Genomic DNA, 13,150 nt, shown 5'->3' on the forward strand with positions numbered 1-13,150 from the left:
CCGTATCACCGCGGAACAACTGCAGCGTCCGGATCAGATCTATCTACTCGGCAATTCATCCGGTGACTTCACGGTCGCCAAAGAAGCCCCAAGAAGCATCAAACATTTCCGATGAGATCCATGGAGCTATTCTGAGATAGCAAGCACTAGCTCCCAGTGCGACTTCATAAAAAGCAATCAAAGATAAGATCGAAGAAAATGAAACGCACGTGGTGGTCATTATAGCGGTTCCTTCAGATCCTAGAAAACGTCCGAAAAAACCGGCTACGGAACTACCGAGCAAAGGCAAAAAGACAATAAGTAGATACATAAGATCGAGTCTCTTCAAAAAAAAATCAGACAATGTTCGAGCGGCCTGTCATTGAGACAAAAACGTGTTAAGCATATAAGCACTTTCGACTTGATTTGCAGTGGTCAGTTACGCAAGACGGGAAGAGAGTTTCCTTCTTCAGAGTCCTTTTATCCCACCCAATATTAAGGAGAATGTGTGGGCCTTTACTGAAAGAAGATTGTTGATCCCCTTGCCGACTCATTCCATCCTCCCCCCGGTGGGTCGTCCTCTTATTCACTCTCGCGAGCAAAGAAGAAGAGAGACAGCATTCAAGCCAGCAATGGACTGAGGTATGAGACGATAAAGGTAAAGAGAAGGGGCGGGCCGTCGTTGGTGCATAACAGATCTTTCCTATCTACGATCTTTCTCGGTGCATAAGCGGGGCTTCGCGGTCGAAGTACCACATAAGCAATAAAGCCAATAGACCTTGAATAGCCTGTACGAAATAACTTATGAAGAGGATTTACTAAACTAAACTAAACTAAACTAAAGTCTCAAAATCTTGTAAGCAAGTTGGCACAGCGCTTTCAATCAATCTCGCTCATCTGGTCTGCCCTGCCCGGTCAGTAAGAGGTTTACTGATTGCACCGTACCTTTTTTATAAACCTTCTATAGGTTAGCCCGATAGAATTAGAAGGCTATAGAAAAGTGAAGCTTTAAATTATGACCTAGGAATCGGTTAGCCATACGTTTGATTAATTCTAAAGGTTAGTGAAATGCCGATCGATCCCTCGGTCTACCCACAGTACTCGCAAAGAACAAGTTATGCTGGTTTTGCATCTTATTAGTCTTTATCGATTTCAATGTAAGATAAGAAATGTTAGATTTGTTGATGGATGTACACAGATATATAATATACTGGGACTTTCGATACAGAGTGAAATGAACTACCAGCTTTCCAAGGAATCCCGTCGTTCTTCCTTACTAAAAGACTATTGCATGCACCTGCATACGCAGCTAATTCTTGTAAGTAGTTACAACGTTTCCTTCTTTTATATATAGGCATTTCAAGAGGCCCTTCTCATTTTCTTTGAAGGAGTTGCTCTTATTTATCTTCAGGCTGCTTTATCTAAGAAGGATTCTTCTGCTCTTTAAAGGAGGTTTTTTGATTTAGGTTGTTAAGAATAGCAATGTTAGGGGAAAGTAATTCATTGATGTAGCCGACTTTCTTGATGATAGGAATCTACATTCGTTCTCAACGTGAAATCCCGTCTTATCTGCTTAGCCGCCTAGCGGAGTTGCCTGTGTGAGGCATCAAAATAGCCTTCCCAGCGAGTGGATGAATGGAGCGAGAAGAACTTAGAATTGATTTGTTTTCTACCATTCCGGAACGTCGATCTATAAATCTTCCATGCGTGGATGGATAAGCCTGAAGGTGCTACTAAGTGGTCTAACTCTAATCCCTGGTAACGCTTTCCTATAAGGCCTTTCTTCGGACTCTTTTACTTGGGTGGGACTTTTATAAATAAATAGTGGAGACACTGCTGCTACAACTCTATTTCCTCGCTGATGGATTCTTTCCAATCTTCTGAGGGGCGAGGGCGTATGCGTGTGAACGCTTGGTTCAAGCTCTTCGCATAGACATGATCTCGGAAGACTCGTTTTTAGACCGAAGCGATTCTTTGAACCGAGTTCTTTCTCTTTCTTGCGAATGCTGATGGTTGGATTCAATGTTCTGGATCAGGTCCCTTGACCTTAGCGGCCTCGTTCTTTAAAAAAAAGAACTACATTCAGTCAGTGACACAGCTATTGACTCAGCTGTGAAGGAATGAATGGCGAATCGAGGGAGGAATATGGTAAAAGCTATGCTCAAAAGTAGGTGGTCGACAACATTGGTATCCCTTGCCAACTCTTGACCAGAGATACAAAGCACCTGCAGCTGAGGCATATCTCAGTAGCTTGCAGGAAGAGAAAGATGTACTTAAACACTATAGATCTTCGCGTGATCCGCATCCCCCAGACCAGCCAAGCCAATAGAAGAAATAGAAAAGAAAGGCTTCATATACTACATTAGATAGCAAGTGGAAGGATTTGCCAATGCGAAATTGAATTGAAATTGAGTAGTAGGCACTTTCTTAATATCATGCGAACGGAAGGCTGGTATCGATGCCCAGGCTATATATACGCTATTAAATAAATTCTTGGTGTAACGTCAGTCAGCAAAGAAAATAAATAAGAATTTCATAAAGAATGAAAGGCAGGAAACAAGGAGAAGGAAGCTAGCAAACAATATGAAGGAAGACTTTAAAGCCTTATTCGTACTCCACGGGACCACGTATAATAGTTTCTTCTGAATGGAACCGTACCGATCTACTAAACGAAGGTGTTCACGAGAGGGAAGGGCTTATCTTCAAATTCGGTATCAACTGAGCTCCAAAATTTCATTCATAACAAAGGAAATGGCACCGAAACAACTTATCTGCAACCCTGACACCAGCAAGCACGGGCAAATTGATCCTAAAAACCAAAGGGCGTTAGCCAAGTCGAGGCTTTTGAAAAGCCTTACCTACAACGCGAGTCTCCTATTATCAACCATTCTAGTTTCAAAAAATGTTCCCATCAGTGCTGCTACTCGACTTTCTCATCTCCTATTTCTAGTTATCTTACAATTAGAGTAGAGTCAGGTAAAACGAATTGTGAGGATCACTTGCTTACCACTTAAAAAGTAACGAACCACCCACAATTAGAATTAGAGTTATACTAAAATAAATTTCCCGGTTATTCTAGAAGTTAACTCTTAAAGTTGCGCGGGTAGCTCTCAGGCCTATTACTCCAGGCACACTTTTCTCAAACACTACGTTGCTATAGCTATGCTTCCTCAGACTCTGTTTGACTCCCCTCTCAAGCAGGTAAAGAAGCTCTTTCCATTCTTGCCTAGTGACTAAGATTTTAACACTTGTTGTGTCAAAGATTTTATCATAAAACACTAACTGAAGTGTTAGAGGGATTCACTTTCGATAAGAATCCAAAAGCAAGTTCCCTATACTACCTTCTTTCCCTCCTCTGTTTCTGTCTTTAAGAGGCAGTGCATCCGGCAGGAATCGAACCTACTTTTTTACCCATTTAGCCTTTCTAGGTTGGTGGGCGCTTTCACCATTCAGCCATGGATGCTTTAGCGAGTGAACTAGGTTTTTATTTGAGAGCGAACTAGGTTTTTAGTGGTATTACTTCTCGAGCTTCTATTTCTTCCGTTAAGGGAGATTCGGGAAAAGATGGAATAGGAAGACGTGTTTCCAGAACGAACAAGATACGGGTAGAGAAGGGGAAGTTAGCAAAGTTAGACAAGATTGGAATGGGCATAGGAACATGTATTGATGTACCAGATCGGCTAATGCTCCCAGGTTGATGCGATGTATTCCACCAGTTGACTGGAGACTTTATTATTGGTATATCGATCGGTCCAGCACGGATTGAAATAGGAGCCGGTTCGACAGGAAGCTTTTGAAAACGCAGTGCACCCAGGTAAATAAGGAACAAGATGAATACAGAAGTTAAACGAGCATCCCACACCCGAAAGGTACCCCACATAGGCCTTCCCCGAAACCCCCCAGTCACTAACGTAAACAAAGTAGAAAAAGCACCAATTTCTGTACCGGTTCCGGAAGAGCGAAGAAAAAGGGGATGTTTTGTTAATGGGAACAAGGAACTGTTTATAGCTGTCGCGATATAAATAACTATACTCATCCGAGCCGCAGGAACATGTACATACGAAATACGAGAATTTCCACCTTGTTGAAGATCTGGTGGTGCTACCCGAAGACTTAAATGAATAGCCATCGCTGTTAAGAACAACCGAGATCCAATGAGAATTTGCGCGTAGCTTTTTGTCTTTGACATAAAAAAATAAGGTTGTAATAACGAAACTGACATTTTATTTTTCCTTGCCTTGCAAGTGGAACAAGAAAGACTATATAGTGATTTTGATTCTATAAACAATCAAAGGATTTCGCATGCTTTCCATGGAATGCCGGAATTCCCCTTGCTTAGTTTTCGCTCCGCTCGTGCGTGGCACTCCTTGCTTGCGGAGCGGCATATCGGAAAAAGAAGGATTTACTTTCTATACGGGCCCGTCCCCTCTTACCCCTAACTAACGATTATGCTGCTCTCGCCTTTTTGTAATCTTCTCTTTCCAAAATTCACTACTAATTTTGACTACCTCCTTAGTCACCCTATCCACTCTCGTCCTGTTTTCGGGTTCCCTTTCAGGGGATGAGGATATTTCGATGATTTCTCCCTCCGTAGGTGGAAAACGCGTGGGTGAGTAGAGTCTGTGCTTTGCTTTGGGGGGCACCGGCAAGAAGCTTCTCGGCCACCCTACTCTGACTTGATTAGCTACTTACTAGTAACTAGGATCGTTCAAACAGTCAGTCAGCAATGCGTACTTCTTTCCTAGTTGAGTGGATCTGCGTAGCAGAGCCCAATCTTCTACCACAAGCTCTGACCTGACTTGTTGTACTTGATTCACCCACGTAAATAGACAAGGGCTTTCATCCCATAAAAGAGAAGTGAGTCCGCATGTCGGCAAATGATTTGGAATTGGAACTGGCCACAGAGGAAACCGAAGCCCTAACTCCCCATTCTTTCTATCTTACATCGCCATCGAGCCCTGGCTGTAGAGTCACAGGTTTCTAATCGCAATGGATTTCTGTTTTCTTTGGCTTTTCCATTCGCTTCGTTCAACCGATAGATAGCTCGGCTTCTATTAGCTGAGAATGGTTTTGTCAAGGAAAGGTTTCGCTATACAACAACAATGAACTCACTTCTGATCAAATTGGGTGAATCGGTAATCTTTCTCTGTCTTGTGAGAGAGAGTCACTTGCTGTATTGAGAGCGGGTGGGTGACATGCATTAAGCGAAATCAGTTGTTATGTTTTTGATCTTCTTTGCGCGAGAAGACCCTTGACTGAGGAGACGTGTTTGGCTTGGATGATACCGCTATGCTCCTATTCACTTTCAGAGACCGCTCTGAGTTTGCCGCAGGCAACCCTTTCACTAAGAAAATTTTCGCCATTAACGAAATGCCACTATTCCACAATGCTTCTTTGATTTATGTGTAGGAGCGGTAGTAGTGAAGAAAATGGAGGGAGAAGAAAGAAAGCGATGTGACACGAGAATAGATCACATCCGACAGCCAGCCATGCCATTAGATAGATCCGCTCTGAGTCTTCTGCAGGATGAGATCCGCTTGGTCTTGTGATAGGGGCTTGAGGAGGAAGAAGAGGGGATTTCTGAAAAAAAGAATGAATCTCCTTATTTATAGGGAACAGGACGTGTGACTTCCTCAAACGAAACGAATGTGGCTTTCGTGATAAGGCAAATCCTTCGTTCGGTACAATCAACATATTGAATCTACGCTCGCTCGGCTCGGTGCTGAATGAACTCCTTCATTGATTCCGGGCTGCTCGTAGGGGGACTGTGAAAGCAAGCGTAGGAGATCAAAATGTGAGTCCGATGGGTAAAAAAGGGAAGCAGGAAAGGGTTCTGATGTGAATTCTTCTTGTTTGTATATCTATCTGCTTGAAAACCTAAAAATTCTTCCCTTATCACACTACACTTTCTCTTCCTTATTCCATTTCACTGAGCTAAGCAACACTTTTTCACGTATTCACCTTAGATAAATTGGTCATATTGATCTGTCGTCTTGTTCTCGATAGGAACTTGCTGCTGTCTTGGTTGGTTTGAGAGCAGGCACTGTCTATATATCCAAAACCGGAGGAGGGATCACAGACGATCGGAGATTTTGGATTGAGATGGATGGTTGTGCTTGAAGTTACGAGTCGGGTAATGCTAAGTTGAATCGGCTGATCCGTTTCATCCTCTTTCGGCAAAGGAAGTTGGACTTTAGTTAGCTAAAAAAACTGTACCAGCAGCCTGTCTGTGCCCTTTGAGTCTATAGCCGCCAAATCTAAACCTCGTACGGCTTCTTTTTTCAATGATCGGTGACAATGAATGCTACGAATGTTCGCTTCCACTAATGTCGTCTAAGAATTGTGAGGTGCCCATAGCTTCCCGGACCCGGAAGAAGAAGAGTCATTGTCGTTTCCTGACCGATATGGATGCACCCCTCGCCTCGGGAAATACCACCAGTAGAGTCTGCGGAAGGTGTCGTTCAGGAGAGATGCTGGGCTCTAGATATGCGAGTGAGATACCCGCCCTCGGTCATGACCTGGGTTGAAGAAGGAATCTATGTTCTTGGAAGCAAAGAAAGAACTCCGGTATTCCGGCCTTAGATTTTTGCTCTGTAGGGGCTACCCTATGGGCTGTTATCTCAAGGTCCTGGTTAGGCTCTTCTTGTTGTCTCTTAGAGGCTAAAAAGAATTGTCTCTTGTGGGAGTGCCCAATAAGGATGAAGAGACCTGGTTACTTGAAGGTACCTTTATAAATGAATAGTGAAAAGGTTACCTAGCCTATGATCCTCCATATCCTCCAGAGATTGACTACGAGCCACGGGATACATATTGCCCAAATTGAACCTAAAAGATGGACCAAAAGAGCATTTGGCGAGGTTCATCGCTCAGCGTGGAGATACTTCTGGAAACTAAAACTTGTTATTTAGGTTTAACCCTCGTCGCTTACCCACATAGCTTTCTCTTGGTATACCTACCTCTGTGCCTCCTAATTCCGTGAAGTCCTGGGAGCATATGTGCGATTTATTCAGGCGGATTCCGACCTTCCAAAGAAAGAAGTCAGTCACTACTGACGACTTGAGGAAATGCATCCAGGAACCGACAGAGAAAGCCCAGGAGTTCATTGCTCGATTCAGACTCTTGGCGATGCAATGTTCGGAGCCTATTCCCAAAAAACAAGTCTCTATTTGATTGCATTATGAATTTCGAATTCCTCTTGCTCCTGTCGGGATAACGACATTTGCGCAGTTAATAGAACGAGCTTCAGAATTTATGGATATTGGAGAAAGAGGTGAAAGCTATCTCATTCCGCTCAAACTAAGTCGTGACAGACGTTTCAAAAAAGTTTGTACCACAACCACAGTAGATGAAGAATAAGGGCAAAGAACATAAAGAGCAAAAGAAGTACAATTTCTATCTCGTTCACACTGAAAAGTTGTTTGAAGTTCTTATGTCCTTTGGAGCTCTCGAGTTGCCTGACTCCGATTAAAAACCTTTTCCAGGTGCTGAAAACAATTCCTGCTACTGTCAGTGTCACAGGAGGATGGGTCACGGCACAGGCTATTGTGGAACACTGCTTGATATTATTCAAGATTAGATTGCTAATTAAGAATTAGACTAGTCCCCAGAAGGGTAAAAAAAAAAGATCCATTGCCGAATCTGAAAGAGTACAGTCCAGAGACGGGCAAAGCTGTCCAATTGAATGAAGCATAGTGCATCTTTCATTAAGTGAGATTCCAATTCCATCTGTTACGGCTAGGAAGCGGATGAGTGGCCGTATTCGACCACCTCTTTATCTTATCTTACGGCTAGTTCCTTTAGATTCGGGAAAGTTTTCCATTAGATTAGGGGAAGGGAGAGAAATTGTTTGTTTATCTTCCCTTTTTTTTAACCATTCTTCTTCTCGATAGCCAGATAGCATAAGAATATTGTTACTAAGAAAGCAGCAAATCCCTTCTTTCTACGAAGAAGCTAAATAGACTTAAAAAAAAATTACCTTGCAACAGAAGTTTTTTTTAGTAGTCCACTTTGACTGATAGATCCCAGATCTTCAATTACCAGCCCCACCCTATTTTGGTAAAATAAGATATGCGTAGCGCTTCATATGAACATGCCTCTATCAATTGAGAGGCTCTAACTGAGCTCTTGAATGCTCTTAGGCTACCGTAACGAGAAGAATGAATTCCGACGCGAGCATTCCATCTTACAGTAATCCCTTCCTTTTTCCCTATTGATTGATTATCCGATTTGAACCAACAATTCATCCTTATGGGGATGCTACTTTCCGTGTCGTGCCACCACTTGTCCTTGTACGCGGTAAAATATATAGTATAGTATGCTTTCTATGAAAGCTCGTAAGATCCGCTGACAAAACAGAAAACCAATTCACTCGCTCAGTCTCTTTGACTAAATGGTTAAAGCACTTAACCGGCTTACCTTTTTCAGCCGTACCGTGGGTCAAACTCTGTATGTAGATAGAGCCCCTATGCTCCTAATGTAGAGCTGGAACTACAACAAACAGTTACCGTGGAATCCGCGATCACACATGAGTTACAGTTGTTTTTCCGGTGAAGCTAGTACTTTACTTGAGTATACCATACTTTTTGTGTTGGAAACACCATTGTCACACGGGTCTAATAAGAATATTGACTGGCAGGTGAGCTAAAAGCCAACACCTGAGTCAGTCAGTCTTCCACTTCAGTTGCTGGTTGGGTAGGTCAAACCGCGAGTACGAGATAACTCAGAGGCACTGTAATACCTATCGATGTTGGTTGTCAGTCTTCGGCATTGATTTTCCTTGAGCGGAGGAAATGGTGCTTTGTCGATCCGATTTCTCACTTCTTCTCTTACGAGATTTCTAGTTTCATGAAAAGAGCGCTCTTTCTATCAACGCAGGGCTCAGACCTTTTTACAGCAGTTGAATGGGTTTAGCTTAGAATTGAATCATGCCCCCGCAAGATTGGCTGGCCATTGAGGACTTGTTCCGATGAGTTTAAAAGTGCCGGCGAGGCACGGGCTTAGTAAGTGAATCGGCAAGTTGGTCAGAAGTATGAACATGAGAAATACGCAATTTACCAGTAGCAACTTGATCTCGAACGAAATGGAAGTCAATGGCAATGCGCTTCATACGAGAATGGAACACGGGGTTGGCGCAAACATAAGTGGCACTTACATTGTCACAATAGATGACTGGAGTGGGTGAGATTGGAACTTTCAGCTCTTGAAGAAGATTCATGATCCAATTGACTTCAGCGGCAGTGGAGGCAATGGCCCGATATTCGGCTTCGGTGGAGGATCGAGCAACTGTCTTTTGCTTTTTATAACTCCAAGAGATAGGATTGGCTCCAAGGAAAACAACATAAGCTGAAGTGGAAGTTCGATCATTAGGATCACCGGCCCAATCGGCATCTGCAAATGCGTGAAGAGTGCGAGGAGAATTCTTACGGAGCAAGAGACCTTAGTCAAGAGTGCCAACTAGATATCGGAGGAGGCGTTTTACAGCACACCAATGAAGTGTGGATGGGCAATGCATGAACTGAGAGAGCTTGTTGATGGCAAAGGAGACGTCAGGACGAGTCAAAGAGAGATATTGTAAGGACCCAAGAGCTTGACGGTATAATTTTGGATCAGCCGGTGGCGAGCCATCTGATAATTTAAGCACTTCAGTAGTAGCAATAGGCGTTGAGACAGCCTTGGCATCAGCCATGTTAAGTCGATGCAAGAGGTCACTGATATACTTCCTTTGAGATAAGAACAAGCCATTAGCAGTGTAGTGAGCTTCAACTCCAAGGAAATAAGAAAGCTGGCTTTATAGAGAATCGTTTGGCAAGAGTAGAGATAAAAGCATTCACTTCAGCTGCTGCGGATCCAGTGATGATTATATCATCAACATAAACTAGTATATAAATAACCTAACCTAAAATGGGGAGTTAAGTATAAACAATGAGGAATGTGAGGAATCCTTCATATACTAAAAAGGTACGAAGCTCGTTATACCAAGCACGAGTGCCGAAGGCCATAAATAGGCTTATGCAACTTGCAAACATAATCAGGAGTCAAAAAGTCTGAAAACCCAGGTGGTTGTTCCATGAATACTTCATCAGTTAAAGAACCCTGCAAGAACGCGTTATTTACATCGAGTTGGCGAATAGGCCAACTATTAGTCACAGCAAGAGTAAGCAATTTACCTAGATGCCATTGACTTATTAATATTAATAAAAAAACAACATATGTTGAATCTGACTCGATCCAGAGGTATTTCCAGCCCTTGGAGTGTGCTATAGCGATAGCCGTCCCCAACCCACTCTGCCTGATATGCGAATCCGCTGCCCAACGAAAGCGCAAAGCATCCATGTACACTCTGCAGTTTCGAAAGATTCCTCCGGTCCTGGCTGACCTCTCGAGCATCCATCTGTATTAACTTGAATCCATCCAGGAGGTGGAGGTTGCCATAGAATAGAGTGGATCACCGGAGCTTTGCGTGGTTTCCCTTTAAGCCCCAACGCCCGAAGTCTAAGCAGATCAGTCTGCGAAAGTGTGCTTCGAGCCCAGTTGAGCTTTCCAAGTTCTCACGTGCGGATGGGAGGCGCGAATGCTATTTGCCAACTGGTGACCCTGCCCGAGCAGTTCAGAAAGTTCCTCTTCCGTCTTCTCACGAGCAGACAAAACTTGGGTCAACTTCTGGATAAACTTCACTTTGCTTTTCAATTCTCTCGCTGGAAGAACCCACTATATGACAGGCAACTGCCACTGGACTAACATCGGAACCGAAGACCCAGGCAAGAATCTTCTCTGTAAGAGACCTTAAGAGGTTCTCTGTTCGCACATCCGTTTTCTTGCTCCTCGGCTAAGGGCCTTCGTCTATTCTTGGCAAGCCTTCTTGTCTGTTCTAGTTGTTACAGGCTCCCCGCTCCATCAAACAGTCCGGTGGCAAGGTCGGAAACATGATTCCTCTTTTTTTTCAAAGAAAAGGTTGTCGATTGGTCCATATTCAAATAAGGCAACAAGAGCTTCTATCGGTTCTACTTGATTCTTCCTCTCAACCAGTTCACTTCTCCTTTCCAGCTCGCTATCCTAGTTCTGGCTTTGGAAAAGCATATGTTGGTTGCCTAGTGATGGTGGTTACCTTTGCCAATAGCTCCCATCTTCTTGTGCGTAACCGAAGTCGCGATCAGAAAGGTATCTTTCCGGACACAGAGGGACCAATCTTATCCCTTACTTAACTTGCTGCTGCTAGCTCACATCCTCTAACCTATCCAGCTTTACCAGTGAGAAAAGCTACTACTACAAAATATGGTCCTGCCCTGCGGGGCTAGTTCTTGTTTTCGCTAATCAGCATCCGGGGCCTCAGCTCCGCTCCGATTCGACCTGCTTCCTGGAAATCCCCAATGCACCAATGTACCATTGGCAGATCCTTCTTTCTTTTAAATATCATATATGATCGAAACTAAACCGATATGACTTTCTCCGGAGCATCGCAATCCGAGTTCCTGGTGTACCACCCTTGCTCTCCGAGGCATATGACTTTTCCAGCTAATCCGTTAATCCTATGACCGGAGGGCTGCCTTGCCTTATCGATTATCCCCGTTCGAAGTCGGCTTTGCTTCTGCTTGTTTTAGCTTATACCCCTGATCCGTATATCTGCCTTGGCCCCGCTTTGCATTCATAAATGTCACTATTCGTCGAGTGCTTCCTTACCTGTTTATCACCAGCTCCCATTGCCAACTCTAAATTACATGAATTTCACTAGTCCGCCAATCCAATTAGGATTGTCCTCCCGTCGGTTGCATCGCTCCTGCTCGCAGTAGTCGTTTCTTTGCCGGTGAATCAATTTCATTTCTTCTAAACAGAATAAGGCCGGCATCCTGCTCTCGACTATCCCTACCTTGGTTGGTAAAGTTACTACTCAAAGGATGGCTTTTCTTTCCTACCTACTATTGTATTTGATTCACTTCTTTTCAAATACGAGGGTGAGGGATATTCCTCGACCGGTTCCAATACGAGGATTGTTCCTTCTTTACTAAACTAAACAGTACCTGCATTGCATCCTGTTAGGAAGAAATGGAAAGATATTTCCATTTCTCAAGTCTTCCACGAGCTCTCTCTCTTTCGTAAACCGCCTCTTAAGGTCGAAGATATAAAAATCATACTAAATATAGTAGACAGAACCAACCATTAGCCCTGTCTCTTGCTGTGATTCCATTCCGCCAAGTTAGCTCGAAAGCAAGTAAAGAATTAGCTCAAGTAAACAGAAACAGAAAGAATCAAAAGAAAAAGAGCAGCAAAGCTGGAATGAACCTTGTCTAATAGTATACCTTCTTCGATCTCACGACCCAGGTAGCAGTAGGCAAGTAGTGAATCATACCCCATTCTCTAACTAGAACTCCGGGTGAGCTTTTCAGGGCTATGACGAGGTGCGAAGCAAGGGAAAGCGGTCTTCTTTCCTTTCATGGACCTTTATGAATCGATAATATGAGGAAACGGATGCTCCAAAGAGACAGAGTGGCAAAAAAGTAAAGGTAGAAGGGGCAGTCGTCGCTGAGCACCTTTCTTTCCATTTTTCTAAGAAAGGGGTGGACATCTTCAAGGCGATTCCCGTGGGGCCTGGTCGCACAAAGGATGGTAATTGCACAATGGCCCAAGTCTACCCAATTAAGAAAGGGAGCCAGGAATTGTGGATAAAAAATAAGAAAAGAGAAGTGTTTAGCCGTACCAAGCAGGCACTTCTGCCGCCGACTCCCGCCAGGTTGGTTGGCTACCTGTCCATTCGGGGGTGGGTATATAGGGTGCCCAAGGACTCCGGTCTAAGGGCGGCCTTCTTCGTTTCCCGAGTCAAAGACTGGAATTCCTGGATGGAGAATCTGCCTCAATACAACGTGAGCTACTATGCCCAATGGGGACTTCCCCTGCTCTATCAAAGAGGTTTTCCACTAGCACACGACCAACTATCTTTTCAGACTGTATCGCCGTTTATCTTCCTCCGGCCACGAAAGGGATTTTTGCTTTTGGTGAAAAGAGTATTCCTTGGAAGCAGTATCGTAACTGCTCTATTGCGACGACAGAGAAGAGAGGTATTTTGGTGTCCCCACGACTTATATACGTTACGAATTAAGTAGTTGCATCGAAACTCCTTTTCCTTCCTCCTTCAAAAGAAATGCATCCTTAAGCTCTTTCAACGTTAGAACTATAAGAT

At 43.7% G+C, this 13,150-nt stretch overlaps 1 protein-coding gene across 3 annotated transcripts in view; it reads right to left on the bottom strand.

The window, feature by feature from the left end:
• LOC118474050 (NADH-ubiquinone oxidoreductase chain 5) overlaps nucleotides 1-13,144 on the bottom strand; it is a 28,236-nt gene extending 15,092 nt beyond the window's left edge. For 2 of the 3 annotated variants that reach the window (XM_035963689.1, XM_035963690.1), the window contains exon 1: nucleotides 82-13,144. In XM_035963689.1, coding sequence (XP_035819582.1) covers nucleotides 82-310 — 229 coding nt within the window. In that variant the 5' untranslated portion in view covers nucleotides 311-13,144. The other variant, XM_035963691.1, reaches the window with a different exon arrangement.
• Nucleotides 13,145-13,150: the final 6 nt, after the last annotated feature.

The sequence above is a fragment of the Zea mays genome, unplaced genomic scaffold (assembly GCF_902167145.1).
Source record: "Zea mays cultivar B73 unplaced genomic scaffold, Zm-B73-REFERENCE-NAM-5.0 scaffold_203, whole genome shotgun sequence".
NCBI lineage: Eukaryota > Viridiplantae > Streptophyta > Magnoliopsida > Poales > Poaceae > Zea > Zea mays.